Below are 22,392 nucleotides of genomic sequence, written 5' to 3'. Positions count from 1 at the left end.
CGTTCTTTCGATCACTACCCATAGCTCATGACTATAGGTGAGGGTAGGAACATAGATCGACTGGTAAATTGAGAGCTTCGCCTTGTGGCTCAGCTCCTTTTTCACCACGACAGACCGATGCAGCGCCCGCATAACTGCGGATGCCGCACCGATCCGCCTGTCGATCTCACACACCATTCTTCCCTCACTAGTGAACAAGACCCCAAGATACTAGAACTCCTCCACTTGGGGCAGGATCTCGCTACCAACCCTGAGAGGGCACTCCACCCTTTTCCGGCTGAGGACCATGGTCTCGGATTTGGAGGTGCTGATTCTCATCCCAGCAGCTTCACACTCGGCTGCAAACCGATCCGGAGAGAGCTGAAGATCATGGCCTGATGAAGCAAACAGGACAACATCATCTGCAAAAAGCAGTGACCCAATCCTAAGCCCACCAAACTGGACCCCCTCAACGCCCTGGCTGCACCTAGAAATTCTGTCCATAAAAGTTATGAACAGAATCGGTGACAAAGGGCAGCCCTGGCAGAGTCCAACTCTCACTGGAAACGGGTTCGACTTACTGCCGGCAATACGGACCAAGCTCTGGCACCGATCGTACAGGGAGGGACCGAACAGCCCTCATCAGGGGGGCCGGTACCCTATACTCTCGGAGTACCCCCAACAGGATTCCCCGAGGGACACGGTCGAATGCCTTTTCCAAGTCCACAAAACACATGTAGACTGGTTGGGCGAACTCCCATGCACCCTCCACGACCCTGCTAAGGGTATAGAGCTGGTCCACTGTTCCACGACCCGGATGAAAACCACACTGTTCCTCCTGAATCCGAGGCTCGACTATCCGACGGACCCTCCTCTCCAGGACCCCTGAATAGACTTTTCCAGGGAGGCTGAGGAGTGTGATCCCTCTGTAGTTGGAACACACCCTCCGGTCCCCCTTCTTAAAGAGGGGGACCACCACCCCGGTCTGCCAATCCAGAGGCACTATCCCTGATGTCCATGCGATGTTGCAGAGTCGTGTCAACTAAGATAGTCCTACAACATCCAGAGCCTTGAGGAACTCCGGGCGTATCTCATCCACCCCCGGGGCCCTGCAACCAAGGAGTTTTTTGACCACCTCGGTGACCTCAGTCCCAGAGATGGGGGAGCCCACCTCTGAGCCCCCAGGCTCTGCTTCCTCATTGGAAGGCATGTTAATGGGATTGAGGAGGTCTTCGAAGTACTCCCCCCACCGACCCACAATGTCCCGAGTCGAGGTCAGCAGCGCACCATCCCCACCATATACAGTGTTGACACTGCACTGCTTCCCCCTCCTGAGACGCCGGATGGTGGACCAGAATCTCCTCGAAGCCGTCTGAAAGTCGTTCTCCATGGCCTCCCCAAACTCCTCCCACGCCCGAGTTTTTGCCTCAGCAACCACCAAGGCCGCATTCCGCTTGGCCTGCCGGTACCTATTAGCTGCCTCCAGGGTCCCACAGGACAAAAGGGACCGGTAGGACTCCTTCTTCAGCTTGACGGCATCCTTCACCGCCGGTGTCCACCAACGGGTTCGGGGATTGCCGCCATGACAGGCACCGACCACCTTACGGCCACAGCTCCGGTCATCTGCCTCAACAATAGAGGCACGGAACATGGCCCATTCGGACTCAATGTCCCCCACCTCCCTCGGGATGTGGTCGAAGTTCTGCTGGAGGTGGGAGTTGAAGCTACTTCTGACAAGGGGCTCTGCCAGACGTTCCCAGCAGACCCTCACAACACATTTGGGCCTACCACGCCTGACCAGCATCTTCCCCCACCATCGAAGCCAACTCACCACCAGGTGGTGATCAGTTGACAGCTCCGCCCCTCTCTTCACCCGAGTGTCCAAGACATGTGGCCGCAAGTCCGACGACATGACCACAAAGTCGATCATTGAACTGAGGCCTAGGGTGTCCTGGTGCCAAGTGCACATATGAACACCCCTATGCTTGAACATGGTGTTCGTTATGGACAATCCGTGACGAGCACAGAAGTCCAATAACAAAACACCACTCGGGTTCAGATCGGGGGGGCCATTCCTCCCAATCACGCCCTTCCAGGTCTCACTGTCATTGCCCACGTGAGCATTGAAGTCTCCCAGCAGAACGAGGGAGTCCCCAGAAGGTATGCCCTCTAGCACCCCCTCCAGGGACTCCAAAAAGGGTGGGTACTCTGAACTGCTGTTCGGTGCATACGCACAAACAACAGTTAGGACCCGTCCCCCCACCCGAAGGCGAAGGGAGGCTACCCTCTCGTCCACCGGGGTAAACCCCAATATACAGGCTCCAAGTCGGGGGGCAATAAGTATATCCACACCCGCTCGGCGCCTCTCACCGGGGGCAATTCCAGAGTGGTAGAGAGTCCAGCCCCTCTCAAGGAGATTGGTTCCAGAGTCCAAGCTGTGCGTCGAGGTGAGTCCGACTATATCTAGCCGGAACCTCTCAACTTCGCGCACTAGCTCAGGCTCCTTCCCCTTCAGAGAGGTGACATTCCACGTCCCAAGAGCCAGTTTCTGTAGCCAAGGATCGGACCGCCAAGGTCCCCGCCTTCGGCCACCACCCAACTCACACTGCACCCGACCTCCTTGGCCCCTCCCATAGGTGGTGAGCCCATGGGAAGGGTAAAAGGAGCCCCTTCACCTTAACCAAATAGTCAGAGTCAGGAGGTGGTGAATGAGGCTTGATGGGAGGAGAATGGAGGAAGAGGATTGTAATGCTGTACTGCTTATTCTTTGATGGGGTTTGGGGCTCATTGGCACTCCGTACTGGTTACACACCTCTGCCAGTCACATGACCAGAAACAAGCACCACTAACAACACCAAAAGATGCAAACTCAAAATGACACCTGGACGCCATCATTAACAAAATGACAAAAAATTGTAACAACCGGAATTTTATATTTGAATAAAAAAACACAAGTCCGTCTTTTGTTTATCCAGGGCAGGGTCATGGGGGTGCAAGCCAGAATCAATCTCTGGACTGGGACAGGGTGAATGTACAATCACAGACATCAAGGGCCAATTTAGCATCTCTAACCCACCTAACCTGCATATCTGTGGACTGGAGCCCCTCAGACGTGTACCCGGGTCTCCTTGTGCCACCATGCCACCAAACAGCAAAGCACTGCTCCAGAATTGTGCCTAAAGCAGACAATTATGACCCCTAGCAGCTCACATATCTGATAGAAAGTTAGGCAAAGACCAAATGAAAGAAAGACAGTGTGTCACGTAACGTGAGAATTGTGCTTTGCTCTTGTCAATGACATGGAGGTAAAATTTTCACAGAAAAAGTCATCCTACCTAAAAAGACCAAGACGACAGAAGGTGTACAATGTCAATCATCACATTGACCTGTTCTCATAATAGCTGACCATTTCTCAAATGTATTGTCGGTTACTCACCTTTAGACTTCAGTCTGCACACTGCGTACGTCAAAGCAGAGGTCATCACCACCAGCAGGAATCCCAAGATGGCAGACACCCAAATAAAATGTCTACAGTGACAAGAAAGTCCAGCTGCACCTGCTGACAAAATCAAGAATGAAGACAGACATTGGCGTTTGGGCATTAACAGTGCCAGAGGGTCACAACCTAACCAGATGTTCCCCTCAGTCAATGCACTTATTATTGAAATGATTCAAACAACCGTGAGCTTTGTCTTCTTTTTGTTTTCATCTTTCCCTTTTTGTGCAAATATTTGCACCTCATGGCACTCACTCAAATGGCCTTACAGTGTTCTGCATACCCTTGGTTTTGATTAGAGATGAGGGCCCACCATTAGACTGAGAACAGCCTTTTTTTTTAACATCCGAGATTTTAACAATCGTTGTCATGCAGTGCAAACAACAAAGACCAAGAAAAAGTCAGAGACTATTTATTTCTTTAAAGGTAAAGTCAAAGTGAACTTTATTGTCATCTCAACCATATACAAGTGTACAGATAGACGATTTAAATATATTTGGGGTGTCACCGTGGTGCAGTGGTAGCGCTGCTGCCTCGCAATAAGGTGACCCGGGTTGGCTTCCCAGGTCCTCCCTGCGTGGAGTTTGCATGTTCTCCCCGTGTCAGCATGGGTTTCCTCCCACAGTCCAAAGACATGCAGGTTAGGTGCATTGGAGATCCTAAATTGTCTCTAGTGTGTGCTTGGTGTGTGGGTGTGTGTGTGTGCCCTGATGTGGGCTGGCACCCTGCCCAGGGTTTGTTCCTGCCTTGCGCCCTGTGTTGGCTGGGATTGGCTCCAGCAGACCCCCGTGACCCTGTGTTAGGATATAGCAGGTTGGATAATGGATGAATGGATATATATATTTGCAGCTGGAGATCCACAAAGAGAGAAGATAAATCACGTATCATAAAGTAGTTAAGGCCAGTACTAGAAGTGCCAGACAGCTGGCTGAATCTTGGCTATCAAATGAAAATGCCATTAATAGACATTTGGACATAAACCCAGCATATGTAAACTTAAGAAGAACATCCTCATAATAAATAAAACTTTATTACCAATACTCCTCTCAACCCCCACATCATTAAGACACTGACCTAAATCCCCACCACCTTATTTTGCTATATATTGCCTTTGATTCTTGTAAGTCTAAGCATTATCCTCTAATGATGGCTTTTGGCAGGGGCTGAAAGCTCAGGAATAAAAACTACTTTATGATACCTGATTCATCTTCTCCCTTTGTGGATCTCCAGCTGCAAATAGTATACCGTATCACAGACCTTCGCTTCCATATTATATATTATATTATTTTATTTTTTCCCTACTGGAGTTTATTTTGGGGAGTTATTTCTTGTCTTCTTAGTGAGTCAAGGCTGAGGGGCTGTCAAAAACAAAGCCTCTTAAACCCCATTGCGACACTCCTTGTGTGATTTTGGGCCATACAAAATAAATTATATTGTATTGTATTAATCTTCCATCCATCCATCCATTATCCAACCCACTATATCCTAACTACAGGGTCACGGGGATCTGCAGGAGCCAATCCCAGCCAACATATGGAGCAAGGCAGGAAACCAACCCCGGGCAGGGCGCCAGCCCACCGCAGTGTATTAATCTTATATACCCTATTTGTCTGTTTTTTTCCTTTGCTGCTTCTTTTTTAAGTCTTTGTTAACCCACTGTGGAGGTTTTTTAATTTCCAATTAATTCCAAATTAAGGTGTGTATCTGTCTTGCATTACATATAACACATTTTTAAACCTGTTCCAGTGTTCCTTGACTGTCTCCACACATCCCAGTCTATCTTCCTTAGACTTTGTCACATCTGCTCAAAATTAGCCCTACCAAAGTCCAACTTAACAATTTTAGTCTTTGCATCCACACTCTTACAAAACACTGAGAATTGCATAATTTTATGGTCACTTGACCCTAGTGGTTCAATCGCCTCTACACCCTCAATTCCATCCTGATTATTACAAAATACTAAATCCAGACAGGCTTCATCCCGTGTTGGTGCTTTTACACGCTGTGTCAAAAACCGTCACTGATTACTTCTAAAAACTCTTGTGCTCCGCTATTTGCAAGGTTACCCCAGTTAATAATATAATTAAAGCCCGCCATGACTAAAATATCTCCCTGTAAACTTGCCTTTTTAATATTACTAAAAAGATGTGTGTTGAAATTACTTTCTGCATTGGGTGGTCTATAACACACTCCTAAAATACAGTGAGGAACATAAGTATTTGAACACCCTGCGATTTTGCAAGTTCTCCCACTTAGAAATCATGGAGGGGTCTGAAATTCACATTGTTGGTGCATTCCCACTATGTGAGACAGAATGTAAAAAATAATTCAGGAAATCCCATTGTATGATTTGTACAGAATTTATTTGTATTGCACTGCTGTACATAAGTATTTGAACACCTGGCAATCAGCAAGAATTCTGGCTCTCAAAGACCTGTTCCTCTGCCTTTAAGAAGTCCACCTCTACTCCACTTAGTAATCTTAATTAGTAGCACCTGTCTGAGCTCTTTAAAGACACCTGTCCACCTCACAGTCAGTCAGACTCCAACTACCATGGGCATTTCCTGAATTTTTTTTTACATTCTGTCTCTCACAGTGGGAATGCACCTACAATGTGAATTTCAGACCCCTCCATGATTTCTAAGTGGGAGAACTGGCAAAATCGCAGGGTGTTCAAATACTTATGTTCCTCACTGTACGGCCTCTTTCTGTAATGCTTTCCAGTGAAGCCAGATGTCCTCACTAAGATGGGGTTCATTGTACAACTGAAGAGGACTTCAAAATCAAGGTGCCAGAGTGATGCCATAGGGCAGTGGTTCTCAATCTGTGGGGCGGGCCCCCCTAGGGGGGTGTGAAGTAACAAAAAGGGGGGCGCGAAGATGTGAAAAAAAGTAAACAAGAATCAAAATTATGAAAAATACATCTATTGAAACCAAAACAAATTAACTTAAACTACATTCTGATTCTAGAAAAATAAATATAGAGTTAGATAAATGTCGATAAAAGTTAAGTAGGTATAATAAAATATGCATCTACGATATATCATTAATTAAAAAGGAACAAACTGGTATTAGTGGGCTCCTTTCAAAAAAACGTGAGGGGGACGCGATTAAAACTGTTATGAAAACTCAGGTCGCAGTTACTTAAAGGTTGAGAAACGCTGCCATAGGGGAACCATTTTTGGTCCTTAAAAAACCCCATCCAAATGAAGGTTCCAGAAAGAACTCTTATTCATTTAAATCCATAACAATCTCCGTAAAGTTAATAACCATGAACAGATGATAACAGATCTGTGAAACACCAAATTGACTTCTGTTTTTAAAAGGACTCTTGCTGCATACAATTACACAATCTCAGTTCAGGTTTTCTTAATCTTTTCATGTCCTTCTAGGTAGCCTACCATACACTATAGATTAGGACGTTTTTCAGAGCACAAAGATCTAACTTCCTATGCAAAGAATTCATCATAAAATGAAATGAAAAACCACACAACCCAGTAAAGAACCATAACGTGACATTAAATATCCATCATTTTGAAGAGTGTACCCAAGTGGTACTCATAAAATCTTTCAAAACCTTTTGTTCCTTTTGACTTCCTGTTTTTTTCTTGATCTTGTGCTCTCATTTCTAATTACTAAATTTTAAATTTAATTTCCAGTTTGTTTTAAAGATAAGACTGACATTCAGTTCCAACCTTACTGTAGCTTATGCCTACTGCCTATGCACATCTCCTGGTCTTCTACATAAAAACATATTCTGTCTCACTCTGAGTCAATAAAATCTGAGGGATTGCCATTTCAGTTTAGGAAAGATCACAACTTGATCAACAGTTTGGGTTTCGTGGGAGGTGCTAGGGGGAGCTGCCGGAAATAATCATCCTTACTTTATGGGACTTCTGTTTGACCCAGAAGTGCTTCCATCAGGCTATGCCCTAGCACAGGAAGTACTCCAAGATAAAAGGAGGCCGCTCGACCTTAGGTAGGTGAGTCAGAGTCGGGAGGCAGCGGGCAACACTCAACTGGAAGCGGAAGGAGAGAAAACGGATTATCGTTTGTATGGTTTTGGCTGTGTTTCATTGTGTTTAGTGCTTGCTGGATAAGAAATTCCATTACCTGAAGCCATGATTGTGTTATTGGATATGGGGTTTGGGGCTCAATGGCACACCCTACAGGTTACAAGGTATTGAGAGTAAGTCAGTAAAAAAGATACAGGGTTAGCCATCAGCTATTATTATAACTATTTTAAATGTGATTTTTAGACATTTGCAAAGTGTTACATACCTTCAAGTGTCCCCCTCATTTCCGTTGAGCCTTGAAGAGATAAAACAAAATCAGGCATAAGAAACATTAAATATTGGATATTTTTTTTTGTCACTACATGGAATTATGATGTCTAAAAAAGAATAAAGAAAGCCGTGTGAGTGACATCACAACTACACCATGGTTTAACTCGATGGGACTGTGTCCCACTTGGGTAGTTATGGAGAAAGTGCCTTGAGCATGAGAAAGGTTCTATACAAGTATAAATAAAATGTATTATTATTATTATTAAAGTGATAAGAACACAGTAAATCAAAACCAACTGACCATCCACTCGCAGCTCGATCCCGTCACTGAAGCGGCACACCTCCCTCTCTAGCTGTGAGCAGTAATAAGTCGCAGTGTCTTCTTGTGTGACGTTCTGGATGACTAGAGTGTGATTCTTCATTGAGAGAAAATGTCCTCCGAAATTAAAGTATGGGAAGTGGAGTGCACGGTCAGGGCTGAAGGTTTGCAGTATGGGTTGAGGTGGCCGCCTGGGGAGCTGCCTGTACCAGAGCATCGCTGGGCCGACACTGCTGTTGGCACCTGAGCAGTTCAGGTAAACGGTGTGACCAGGGAGAGACGTCAACGAGAAGCTCCAGGCGTAAAGGCAGAAGCTCAGAATACCTGGGAAAAGACAAACACGAATTCTTCTTAACATTTTCATCAATATTCTTTTGTTGATATAAAACTGGATTGAAATTGTAATGATTTGCTAATACCTGACCTGCTGCAGGTGGAAATCATCAGGCCCAAAGTGTTCTGATTCTGCACGTTGTGTCACGCGTGTGCACATGGGAAGCACCTTAAGGGTCCTAGTGATGGTAATTACCTGCCAAACCAGGGATTGCACTGTTGTCTAATGTCTCCTTCTGCAGAACAGAAGATTGATGGCCATTCTACCACTGGCATCCCTTCTGTTGTCCGCCCTCTTAGACCCACTTCTTCCTGCCTGGAACCCATATGACCAAACGTTTGGCCATTTAGAAATCTGTCATCTGAAAAGACACCTCCACAACTTGTTACAAATACTCTAATTATATGGGGGTCACCATGGTGGTGCCACAACCCTTTGACATTATAGTGTCTCCTCTTCACAGTTGGCATATTTTATATATTTGATTAAGCCTTACCACAGCCCTCAACAGGAAAAGAGGTTTAAGAAGATGAGATGACAATGATAAAAGCCTTTTTATTAATGGTTACATCCCAATTTGGGTTTTTTTGAAGTGCTAAATCTGATGTTTTCATTTATTGCTATCATAAAAATGATCATGTTCAACATCATTTTGTTTTTTCCTGGGTGCTGCCTTGTTGTGTCGCCACTGTCATGACGTGATGACGGTTGCCAGGGTATGTGATACAGAGAGTGGCATGGTTGACATCAACACACCACAACACGAAGCAACACATCAGATATCAGTGTGTTTGTCAGTTACATTATTAAGATTTCCTAGTTCACAACTTTTGCTTTGATTCTTGAATTTAGATAAGATACGTATTGACATTTGATAGGACCAATCTTTAGTTTCGACTTTCTGCTCATTTACATTTCCTCTCCTGGTCATCCCTTTAAACCTGGTAGCCTTTCCTGTACAAGGCTAACATAGAGGACAGTTTAAGAACAGAAAAGACTAAACACAAACCACAAGACTAGCCGAGGTCCATAACGTAAATATTTGTAGAGAATGAAAACACCAATGGGGGGCAGCACGGTGGCGTAGTGGTAGCGCTGGTGTCTCGTAGTAAGGAGACCTGGATACACTTCCCGGACCCTCCCTGTGTGGAGTCTGCATGTTCTCCCCATGTTTGCAGTGCTTCAGTTTCCACCCCCAGTGCAAAGACATGCAGGTTAGGTGGATTGGCAATTCTAAATTGGCCCTGGAGTGTGCTTGGTCTGTGTGTGTGTGTGTGTGTGTGTGTGGGTGTGCGTGTGTGTGTGTGTGTGTGTGTGTGTGTGTGTGTGTGTGTGTGTGTGTGTGTGTGTGTGTGTGTCCTGCCCAGGATTGGTTCCTGCCTTGCGCCGGGTGTTGGCTGGGATTGGCTCCAGCAGACCCCCGTGACCCTGTTTTCAGATTCAGTGGGTTGGAAAATGGATGGATGGATGGAAAACATCAATGGTCAAAGCATAAACCAAAGTCCATTCTCGAAGATACAGTAATCCCTCGCTATATCGCGCTTCGCCTTTCGCGGCTTCACTCTATCACGGATTTTATATGTAAGCATATTTAAATATATATCGCAGATTTTTTGCTGGTTCGCGGATTTCTGCGGACAATGGGTCTTTTAATTTCTGGTACATGCTTCCTCAGTTGGTTTGCCCAGTTGATTTCATACAAGGGACGCTATTGGCAGATGGCTGAGAAGCTATCCAACGTACTTTTCTCCGTCTCTCTTTTGCGCTGACTGTCTCTGATCCTGACGTAGGGGGATTGAGCAGGGGGGCTGTTCGCACACCTAGACGATACGGACGCTCGTCTAAAAATGCTGAAAGATTATCTTCACGTTGCTCCCTTCTGTGCAGCTGCTTCCTGAAACGACATGCTGCACGGTGCTTCGCATACTTAAAAGCTCGAAGGGCACGTATTGATTTTTGACTGTTTGTTTCTCTCTCTCTCTCTGCTCCTGACGGAGGGGGTGTGAGCTGCCGCCTTCAACAGCTTTGTACCGGCGGTGCTTCGCATACTTAAAAGCCAAACAGCCCTATTGATTTGTTTGCTTTCCTCTCTCTTTCTGACAGTCTCTGCTCCTGACGCGCACTCCTTTGAAGAGGAAGATATGTTTGCATTCTTTTAATTGTGAGACGGAACTGTCATCTCTGTCTTGTCATGGAGCACAGTTTAAACTGTTGAAAAAGAGACAAATGTTTGTTTGCAGGGTTTGAATAATGTTCCTGTCTCTCTACAACCTCCTGTGTTTCTGTGCAAATCTGTGACCCAAGCATGACAATATAAAAATAACCATATAAACATATGGTTTCTACTTCGCGGAGTTTCTTATGTCGCGGGTGGCTCTGGAACGCAACCCCCGCGATGGAGGAGGGATTACTGTACAAAGAAAGTCTCCTGCCTACCTGAAGCTCAGACTAACTAGAAAGTCAAAGAAGTGTTTAGCGGGGTCATCCACAAAGATGAATAAGAAGCATCATGTGATGTGATTTCTGGGACACGCCCACAAAGATAGATAGATAGATAGATAGATAGATAGATAGATAGATAGATAGATAGATAGATAGATAGATAGATAGATAGATAGATAGATAGATAGATAGATAGATAGATAGATAGATAGATAGATAGATAGATAGATAGATACTTTATTAATCCCAAGGGGAAATTCACATTCTCCAGAAGCAGCATACTGATACAATAAAAAATATTAAATTAAAGATTGATAATAATGCAGGTAAAAAACAGACAATAACTTTGTACCTGTCAGTGGAGCAAGACAGTGACAGCAGTCTGTCGCTGAAGCTGCTCTTCTGTCTGGAGATGATACTATTTAGTGGATGCAGTGGATTCTCCATAATTGATAGGAGCCTGCTGAGCGCCCGTCGCTCTGCCACAGATGTTAAACTGTCCAGCTCCATGCCAACAATAGAGCCTGCCTTCCTCACCAGTTTGTCCAAGATGAATAAGGAGCATCATGTGATGTGATTTGTGGGACACGCCCCCTAGCAGCAGGAACCTTCGCCTTAGCAACGGAAGCTCAAAAAGACACAAACAAACACACCCACACACCAAGCACACACTAGGGCCAATTTAGAATCGCCAATCCACCTAACCTGCATGTCTTTGGACTGTGGGAGGAAACCGGAGCACCTGGAAGAAACCCACTTAGACACAGGGAGAACATGCAAACTCCCTGCAGGGAGGACCCGGGAAGTGAACCCAGGTCCCCAGGTCTCCCAACTGCGAGGCAGCAGTAAACTAACTATCCACTATGAAATATTAAAAGTTAAAATAACAGAATACAATAACGCAGTCCGTCTTGAGAGCCACTGCTATTTCTCTAAGATTATAAATAACAATGCTAGTAATCCCAGAGTCTTATTCTCGACGATTGATCGTCTGTTAAACCAGGTAACTCAAAGGAATGCCTCCTAAGTACTTCCAGTAAAACCTGTGAGGCTATCGCTGTATTTTTCAATCAAAAAATTAATGATATTAGAAATAACATAGTATATCTCCCCAACACTAAGGATCCTCCTAAACCCCAGCATTCCATTATAAACAAACTAAACTCTTTCACTAAGATAGATTTACCTGATTTACATAAAATAATTTCTCAACTGAAACCCTCCACCTGTGCCCTTGACCCAATACCAACAAATTTTTTCAAAGAAGTATCGGACGTGCTTATTGATAATGTTCTTGACATAGTAAATTCGTCATTAGATACGGGGGTCTTCCCAGACTGTCTTAAGACTGCGGTAGTTAAACCCCAACTTAAGAAAAATAATCTTGACTCCTCGACTCTTGAAAATTTTAGACCCATCTCTAACCTGCCTTTCTTAAGTAAAACTCTAGAGAAGGCAGTCATTATGCAGTTAAATGAGCACCTCAATAAACCTGCTATTCTTGATAAATTTCAGTCAGGTTTTAGAACAAATCACAGCACAGAAACTGCACTCGTTAAAGTAGTCAATGATTTGCGTGTAAATGCAGACAGAGGCCATCTATCTGTTCTCATCCTCTTAGATCTGAGTGCCGCATTTGACACCATCGATCACAATATTCTTAGAAATCGCCTTAGTCATTGGGTGGGCCTCTCTGGCAGTGTCTTAAATTGGTTTGAATCCTACCTGGCAGGGAGAAAATTCTTTGTTAGTTGTGGTAATTATACTTCAAAGACACATGATATTCTATATGGTGTTCCACAAGGCTCTATCCTGGGTCCGCTGCTCTTCTCAATCTACATGCTTCCATTAGGTCAGATTATCTCAGGGCACAATGTGAGCTACCACAGCTATGCTGATGACACACAGCTGTATTTATCAATAGCACCTGATAACCCCCATTCTTTTGATTCACTAACACAATGTCTAATTTGTATCTCAGAATGGATGAATAGTAACTTTCTCAAATTAAATAAAGAGAAAACCAAAATCTTAGTGATTGGCAATAATGGATACAATGAGGCTATTAGAAATAAACTGGAAGCATTAGGATTAAAAGTCAAAACGGAGGTAAAAAGCTTAGGGGTAACCGTTGACTGTAATCTAAATTTTAAATTGCATATTAATCAGATCACTAGCATTTTTTCACTTAAGAAACATAGCAAAAGTTAGACCTCTTATATCATTGAAAGATGCTGAGAAATTAGTTCACGCATTTGTATTCAGTCGACTAGATTACTGTAACACAATCCTCCCAGGACTACCCAAAAAAAACATAAATCGTTTGCAACGAGTGCAGAATGCAGCTGCTAGAATCCTAACCAGGAAAAGAAAATCCGAGCACATCTCTCCAGTTTCGATGTCACTACACTGGTTACCTGTGTCATTCAGGATTGATTTTAAAATTCTGCTTATGGTTTATAAAGCCTTAAATAATCTCACTCCATCTTATATATCGGAATGTCTGACGTCTTATATTCCAAATCGCAACCTCAGATCCTCAACTAAGTGTCTCCTTAGAATTTCAAGAGCAAAACTTAAAAGAAGTGGTGAGGCGGGTGGCCTTCTGCTGTTATGCACCTAAAATCTGGAATAGCCTGCCAGTAGGAATTCGCCAGGCTAATACAGTGGAGCACTTCAAAAAACTACTGAAAACACATTACTGTAACATGGCCTTCTCATAACTTCACTGTAAATTAAATCCTGATACTATTCATGGTGGCTCTAAAATCTGTACTAACCCCTACTCTCTCTTCTGTTTCCATTTCCGGTGTCCTTTTGGTGGTGGCGCAAGCCACCACCTACTCAAAGCACCATAATGTTCCAACAATGATGGATGGATTAAAAGCCAGAAGTCTGTATGACCATCAGCATCAAGTGACTCTGTGAGAACCCTAACTACAAAGAGGACTATTTCATTTCTGTTAGGTAGAATGCCCAGAGGGGACTGGGTGGTCTCGTGGTCTGGTACCCCTGCAGATTTTATTTTTTTTTCTCCAGCCGTCTGGAGTTTTTTTTTTGTTTTTTTTGTCCCCCCTGGCCATCGGACCTTACTCTTTTTCTATGTTAACTAATGTTGTCTTATTTTAATTTCTCATTTTGTCTTTTATTTTTCTTCTCTTCATTATGTACAGCACTATGAAAATGTGCTATATAAATAAATGTTGTTGTTGTTGTTGTTCATCATGCTGTATTGTTCATTGTTGGTCACCAAAATGTTCTTGGATGGTTGGGAGAAGTTGCTCTTGGAGGATGTTGTGGTTCCGTTCTTCATTCATAGCTGTGTTCTTAGGCACTGCCAGTGTAGAGCTTGCTCTGGAATGGCAGCAGGCAGGTGTGAGTGAGGCAAAGACTTTTGGAGGATGGTCTGGTGGGTGCCAAGAAGTGCAGCAAAGAAGCCAAGAAAAACATCAGGGACAGACTGATATTCTGGGATTGAACTTCTGAGGACTGTTGCTGGGGTCAAGTCATTGTCTCTGATAAATCCCCTTTCTGATTGTTTAGGGCTTCTGGAGAAAAGAAAAGGTGAGTGGCGCTACCATCAGTCCTGTGTCACACCAACAGTAAAACATCCTGAGACCATTCATGTCATGTGGGGTTGCTTCTCACTCACAATTTGGCCTAAGAACACAGCCATCCACCGTGAGCAACATCTGCCAACCATCCAAGAACAGTTTGGTGACCAACAGTGAACAATCCAGCATGATGGAGCACCCGGCCATAAGGGCAAAGTGACAACTAAGAGGCTCAGGGAACATAATATCAACATTTGAGGGTCCATGGCCAGGAAACTCCCCAGACTTTAATCCCATTGAGAACTTATGGTCAATCCTCAAACAAAAACCTACAAATTCTGACAAAAACTCCAAGCATCGATTATGCAAGAATGGGCAGCTGCCATCAGTCAGGATTGGGCCCAGAAGTGGATTGCCAGCCTGCCAGGGAGAACTGAACAAGAAAGAAGGGCCAGCACTATAAATACTGACTCTGCACATAAACTTCACGTCATTGTCAATAAAAGCCTTTGAAACTTCTGAACTGCTTGTAATTCCACTTCAGTCAATTACAGAAACATCTGACACAAAGATCTAAAAACACTGAAGCAGCAAACTTTGTGAAAACCAACACTTGGGTCATTCTCAAAACTTTTGGCCACGACTTTAGAACGTCACTGGGTGTCTCTTTGTTTATTATTGATAAATCGCAGGTTGCTTTGGTTTAATTTTCAAGTATTTATTTTATCTTTTGATTCAGCATTCCCTTGACAACCACAACCACAGCACATTCACCCAATATATTGGAGTGGGCATTAAGCTACTGCTTATAATTAAATTCAGACAAGAAGGTAAAATAGCATTAGTAACAGCAATGATACAATCTGTTTGTAAGATAAGCTAATTTATTAAAAAAAAAAAAACATAACCTAGACGTTATTTTCTGTGCATTAAAAAAATTCTTTTTCAAAACTTTTTTCCAGGTCTGGAAAATTAAATTTTCCACAACTTTTCCAGCATTTTCATGACTGTGGGAACCCTGGGCAAGGTACTGGCAGCCCGGTGGTAATGTTGCTATGAAAGCCTGTATGGCACCAAATTCTAACGCTAGCAGCTTGTGGGCATCCAGTGCTGAATTAAGAAACAAGATGCACAGTGTTTAGTTTGGTTTACCGTGTTAAATTAAAGGGACCCCCGAAGGTTAACCTAAAACAGAGGTTGAGAAAGAGAGAGGTATACTCAAACCTTCAACAGGGACTCGGAAAGTGCAAAAGGCCCTCGATTCCCGAGCGTGCCCATGTGTGCCTGCGAGGCCGCTTGTATTTTAATAGATGGGATGTGATGTGATTAGTCACACTGTCTAACCGTGATTGGTTAGAGGGTGGCGTGGAGCTCCTGGATTGGTTGGCAAAAGGCACTTCCAGGCTTCATGAGTCGTCTCTCTCTTTCTTCCAACCAAGATGTAGTGGTGAATGTTTGCTGAAGTTCAGCCTTTAAAATACATTATTTGTGTAAATATTGTCTTTAAATAAATTTCTCCCCATGTAGTTATTAGTGGAGGTATTTATGTTGTGGGATATGGCCGGCCGTTCATCCCGGCCACCAGGTGGAGCACTTCTTGCAACATAGAGGTGCCCTGAGTTCCAGCAGGGCATCATGGACAGTGGAGTTTTACATCACAGCCCTGCTGGATACCATGGGGGCCTACAGGGGACGCTGCAGGAACGAGCAGGGACTGCTATTTTCCCTGTAACCCGGAAGTACGTCTTAGTCACAGTGACAGAGGAAATGATGTACTTCCGGGATGAAGAAGTAGAGTTTTCACCTGACCCGGAAGTGCTGGGAAGTCTCATGGACTGAGGGATCAGAAGCACTTCCGGGTCAAAGACTATAAAGGACTGTGAGAGATCCCAGACGGGCGAGCTGAGTCGGGAGGAAGGGTGACAACACGTCTGGTAGTGGAGGATTGATTATTGTTAATAGGATTGTATTGATTTATGAGTATTGTGGAGTGGAGGGTGCTTGGTGCACTGTATTGTACCAATAACAATAATTATTGGACTTTTATCTGGTGTCTGGCGTCTGATCTGAGGGTTCAAGGGAGCGATAGCGCCCCCTATCTGTCACACTGTGTATTATGTTTTGTCTTCTTGTGTATACACTGATTTTTTTTCTTTTTAAATATTCTTGTTTTGGATTATACTATTTGGGGGGATCGGTGGAGTTTCTTCCTGCCTGTATTTTCATTAAAGACGGCTGCCCATTTTTTCTGTATATACGTTGATTGTTCTTGTTTCTTTTTTATCTGGGGACTTGGCATACTCCCTGTAAATAGTGTACAATTTCACTCTTTTTATTTTTGGGATATCAATTCTTCGTGTTTTGTCTGTCATTTGCGGTGTGGACCGTGTAAAAAGCCCACCTGATTATTGATGTGCACCAATAAATAAAAACCCACTTTTGTTTTTGGACCCCAACCTTTTTTGCGTCTGTGCCTCCAGGATTTATCTCTCATTTCTGATCCTGATCAGTCCCAAACTACAAGGGTTGTAGTCTGTAGCCCACTACACAGGGTGTCATGCCTTGGATGAAGGCGTCTGCTAAGTAAATCACAATAATAATTATTATTATAGCAGAACAGAGAAGGCCAGTGCTGCTGTCTGATGGGAAATACTGTGTGCTCACTCCAGGGAGAAGTTCTTATCATGGATGACACCTTAATGAATCTTTGAAATTGCAAAGCTCTGAAAATAATTGTCCTCCAGGTGCTCCGGTTTCCTTCCACAGTCCAAAGACATGCTGGTTAGGTGGATTGGCGATTCTACATTGGCCCTAGTGTGTGCTTGGTGTGTGGGTGTGTTTGTGTGTGTCCTGCGGTGGGTTGGCACCCTGCCCGGGACTGGTTCCTGCCTTGTGCCCTGTGATGGCTGGGATTGGCTCCAGCAGACCCCCGTGACCCTGTGTTCAGATTCAGCGGGTTGGAAAATGGATGGATGGATGAAAATAATTGACAAATACAACCACTTGGAGTAGAAACTTGTAGCCAACGGTTTTTGGGATTGAGCTACAAATCTAAATCAGTGTCCCATCAATCAGCAGTAATAATAGTATATTATATTTATATATCATCCTTTTAAAGTTCAAACTACCTCACAATATAAATTAAGGATCCTCAAAGACTGAAATAAAGCTGATAAAGAAAACTGAAGAACAAAATCAAGCAATCACACAGGTCATCAGGCAAATCAAAGCTCCGATGTTCATTAAAACAAAAAGAGAATTACACAAATGGATAAATGTGCAAAATATAAAACACTCACCAAAAGTAAGCAGCTGCATGGTGGTGTGGTCAGCCATCAGCTAGAAGGGGAGAATAAAGAAGCAGAGAAATGGTGAGGCAGGAAATAAAGAAGAAGAAACAGTCACCCAACCCGGAAGACTCAAATGTAAAGCACAACAAAGTAACACCACACAGATTGAGAGAGACAGAGAGACCGCGGGGGGGTGCCCTGCCTTTAGAGTTTAGCAATATAAGAGTTCTATTATACTACCTACTGTAAGAGAAGAGCAGCATGGGCTGACATCTCACTCAGGATGGACTGTTCCCGTACCCGGCTAGGTGGCCAATGTAATGGATGGACACTGGGAGACCCTAAAGATTTGTGTTGCCCCAGGATGCTGGGCGGCCACATCCCCTTAGTGAAGCTCCCACTGGGACACTTGCAAAGCTGAATGGAAATTATAGTTCCACTGGGCAGTGCCCTTGGGGTCCTTGGGTGACGTTAGAGGTGGTCCTGCTTGACCTGGAAGTGCTTCCCACATCTAGATCTATAAACCGCCTAGATATCTCTTCGTATATACAGTCATGGCTAAAAGTTTTGAGAATGACACAAGTGTTAGTTTTCACAAAGTTTGCTGCTTTATTGTTTTTAAATCTTTATGTCAGATATTTCTATAGGACATTGAAGTAGAATGACAAGCATTTCATACGTTTCAAAGGCTTTTATTGACAACTAGCCAACCCGCGGCGTACCAAAAGCCACATAATCAGGCCGCTTTTTTAATGATTTTTAAGCACAGGGAAAAAATTAACAATTGAAAAATCCGTAATTTAATAAACCACCAAGAAAATGGGATGAGAGGGGAAGGACGCCCATTACGCCCCATCCGTCATGCTAGTCTGCCGATTTCTCGTTCAGTATGCACTGCCTGCTCATGTGCCCACCCCCAACTCGTCACCTGAGTCGTTTTCGTCTTTGCACAGTCGACATGCACCTGTGAGTCACGTAGACTTTTCATTGTTGTTTGCGGTTCTGGCCGCTTTTCGCGTACTGAGTTGTTCCGGAGTTACAGTTGAGAAACACTTTTTTAATGTCTTTTAAGAACAGGGGAAAAAATGAACATGTGGCCCAGTGCATTCTTTAACTGCCTTGTGGCGCTGTAGTAGTGCTGCTGCTTTGCAGTAAGGAGACAGTGGAAGATTGTGGGTTCACTTCTCGGTTCCTCCCTGTGTGGATAGCAAATTATCCGCGACAAACAAACTGTTTTACACGCTGCATACCAACCTGCGGCGTAGTATACACCGCATAATCACGCCGCTTTTTAAATGTTTTTTAAGCAGAGGGAAAAAAATGAACATTTGCAAAATCCATAACGCTGCTTTCAGTAAGTACAATGCACACGCGTTTCATTTGTCGGCCACTTTTTGCCAGCTGTCTTTTCTGGTTTGGGCTGCTTTTGCAGTGTTACCGCTTGTGCATATTAAATGTTGAAATCCTTCGAATAACTAACTTACTAACTAACTAACACCCACCCACTCAGCTTGTGTGAAAAAAATGCCCCCGTTCTTTTATCATTTTGTTGCAGCCTATCAAAGACTTGCTGATAATGTTTTGTAGACTCAATATATATTGGCTTTTCACTCAGCGCAGGGGCGCGCATTCATCTCAGATTATTACATCCAGCTAGACTAATCTGCTACATGGCTGCGTTTGAAAAACCGACTTATACCGGATGCGTTTCACCGGCATTAATGATTAGGAATCTGGTTGAAACAAAACCCTGCAGCCACAGGGGTTCACCAGGACCGAGTTTGAGAAACACAGAACAGAGACGAAACCGACTCAGGTGAGGAGTTGGGGCGGTCAAAGTAGTTGCAGCTATTGATTATTCAGTGTTGTTTGCCTGGGTGTCTGATCTGCGTTGACTGACATGGCTATTTTCTGCGTATCCCATGGTTGTCTTCTGGCAGTGTGAATGCCTCGAGAGACAGGGCGTCCTTGTGTGGTGAGTTGTTGCAGTTTGTGACCACGTCGCCAAAGTTATCCCAATGCTGCCAAACAAAGCCAACAGCCATGTTGCGAAGTTTGAAAGCAACAGTTTCGTCAGGCGGGGCTTCGTTGTTCCTTTCCCATGGTTTTCAATGGTGGACGCGGCCGGGTGTCGAAACCGAAAAGAATAATGAAAAGTCAACGTGCTTCAGAGGTGCATGTGGACTCCTAGCACAGACGAAAGGGACTAACTGGATGGTCAGTGAGATTTTGCATCTGGGCACATGAGCAGGCAGTGTGAATGCCTAGAGAGCGAGGGTAGACGCGGGCCGGGGGAAAAGGGAGTGTTGGTGGGCAGGGAAACGTCTTCTGTGTTCCTGCAGGACCATCTAAGAAGACGCATGTTTGTCGCGGATGCGAATTGCTGTATGTAGCGTGTAAAACAGTTTGCTATGGTGCACGCGGTCGTGCATCGTAACCAAAAAGTCAATGTGGCTCAGAGGTGCATGTGTACTGTAGCCCAGACGAATATAAATGACGGCGTTTTTTCAGATTCGTTGCGTCCGAGTTGGTGGGCGTGGCTCTGCGAGTTGTCATCGTATCCAATGATCTTAGAGTTGGTGGGCATGGCTCTTTCCTGCATGCGCCATGGGCGGCTTACTTGTCGGCGGCTTAGTGAATCCACGCCCCTTCCGGCGTGCTTTCCATGGGTGGCTACTTGTCGGTGGCTTAATGAATCTATATTTATACTAATTAACAAAAGGCAAAGCCCTCACTGACTCACTGACTGACTGACTGACTGACTCATCACTAATTCTCCAACTTCCCGTGTAGGTGGAAGGCTGAAATTTGGCAGGCTCATTCCTTACAGCTTACTTACAAAAGTTAAGCAGGTTTCATTTCAAAATTCTACGTGCAATGGTCATAACTGGAACCTGTTTTTTGTCCATATACTCTAATGGAGGAGGCGGAGTCACGTATCGCGTCATCACACCTCCTACGTAATCACTTGAACTAAAAACAAGGAAGAGATTTACAGCACGAGTCAAACGCGGGAACGAAGGTAAATGACATTAATTTTTGACTGTCTTTTAATACTGTGTAAGCATACATATTAACACGTGCAATTAAACGTGTGCATTTATGTGGTGATTTCTCAGGCTTAAAAGCTCACCTTTTACTAAAAAGGTAAATGCAAAACTATTTTCAATCAGTTTATTGAAACGCTCCCGTTAAGGATTGCAATAACATATTCGCGAGATAAAAGAACGAAGTAGGGGGAAATCAAGGAAGAGCCGCAAACAGCGAAGAGCAAAAAATTCATTAAACAATTGAGAAGGGAGCGAGTGAAGCATACAAGCATGTTCATAAGGGAAACAAAGCACGATATAAAACGTAAGTTTAAATTAAGTTTATAGAAACGCTCCCGCTGCGGATTGCAATAACATATTCGCGAGATAAAAGTTTAATGAGAAGACACGAGGTATAAACGAACCACACGCCGTGGCGCAACGTTAGGGGCAACAGTTTCAACCATTCTATGATCTGCTTCTCGCAACTGAAAGACGGCACATGGCGGATGTTAGCCGACTTGCGGACCGCAACGTTAGGGGCTTTAACTCTGGCGCTGACGCCACATCTCAGTGCCAACAGTTTGCAGACTCTACTTAAAAGACACGCCCTCCTCACTGGACAGTTAAAAAGACCAATCAAACTAACGATGACATGAAGTATTACCCAATCAAAAGTAGGAAAGGAGGCATCTTCATAAAATGCGTGTGGGATGATTTGCATGAGACGCTGCTTTAAAAAAAATGATAAAAAAAAATACGGGACAAATCCCGTCCCGTATTGATTCAAAATGGGACGCGCAATTTCATTCTCAAATACGGCACGATTCCGTATTTTAAAGGACGGGTGTCAACCCTACAGTGCCAGGTAACCACCCATACAATCAGATTGTGATTCAGACTAGGAATGCAATGAATGTAATTACCCCGATCTACATACAAGGCAAAAGTCTTGCAACATTCAAAGATGATGGTTTGGGATAAGTTCACCATACAACATAAAAGAGCTTATGAAGCCTTGAACCGAAAAAAGCAACATCTCAGAGATCGTAAAAAAAAAAATAGGAGGTAATGTCGTTTTACTCGCTGTACATTTTAGTCAAACATTACCAGTTATTCCACGAGGGAGACCAGCAGATGAGCTCAACGCGTGTTTAAAATCCATGCTTCTCCCACGCTCGGTTATATGTCGCGTGTTCTCAGGTAGGTACACCAAAAAATGTATACATTTAAGCATGTAATGGACAAACAAAAAATGAGGTATACCCGAAGGCACTGCAGTAGTACTTAATGTTACTTTACTTCTTAAATGTTAATGTTTTACTGTTTAATAATTTATACGCTTCTTATATGTTGTAAAAATTCTTTTATCAAAATACCAGTGACAGCGCAATGCACGATAACATGGAGTGAATACACCATACGCATCCGCCCACGGCCGCCCTGGTGTGCGCAGATAGGAGTTGATTCTACAATAAAATAAAATAAAGATTAAAAGAGTAAAACAATCATCACCCATAAAGCGGATAGTAGACGTGACGTACTATATGTATACCAGATTTCAAGTGTATAGGTGCAACGGTTTGCGAGCTACAGGTGATTTAAAATCCTGGACAGACACACAAATTGCCACGGTAGCAAATTACAGAAGAAGATTTTACTGT

General features: G+C 44.0%; 1 gene segment (V, D, J or C); it reads right to left on the bottom strand.

The window, feature by feature from the left end:
• Window positions 1–7,406: 7,406 nt before the first annotated feature.
• LOC127527606 (Ig kappa chain V region 120-like) lies at window positions 7,407–17,767 on the bottom strand. The segment is given in 5 exon segments: window positions 7,407–7,493; window positions 7,588–7,640; window positions 7,756–7,785; window positions 8,062–8,403; window positions 17,709–17,767. Coding segments are annotated over 5 exon segments (549 nt in total).
• Window positions 17,768–22,392: the final 4,625 nt, after the last annotated feature.

Source organism: Erpetoichthys calabaricus, chromosome 4 (assembly GCF_900747795.2).
Source record: "Erpetoichthys calabaricus chromosome 4, fErpCal1.3, whole genome shotgun sequence".
In the NCBI taxonomy this organism is placed as follows: Eukaryota; Metazoa; Chordata; class Cladistia; order Polypteriformes; family Polypteridae; genus Erpetoichthys; species Erpetoichthys calabaricus.
Note: the sequence above shows the minus strand (reverse complement) of the source record. Positions and strands in the feature narration are given on the sequence as shown.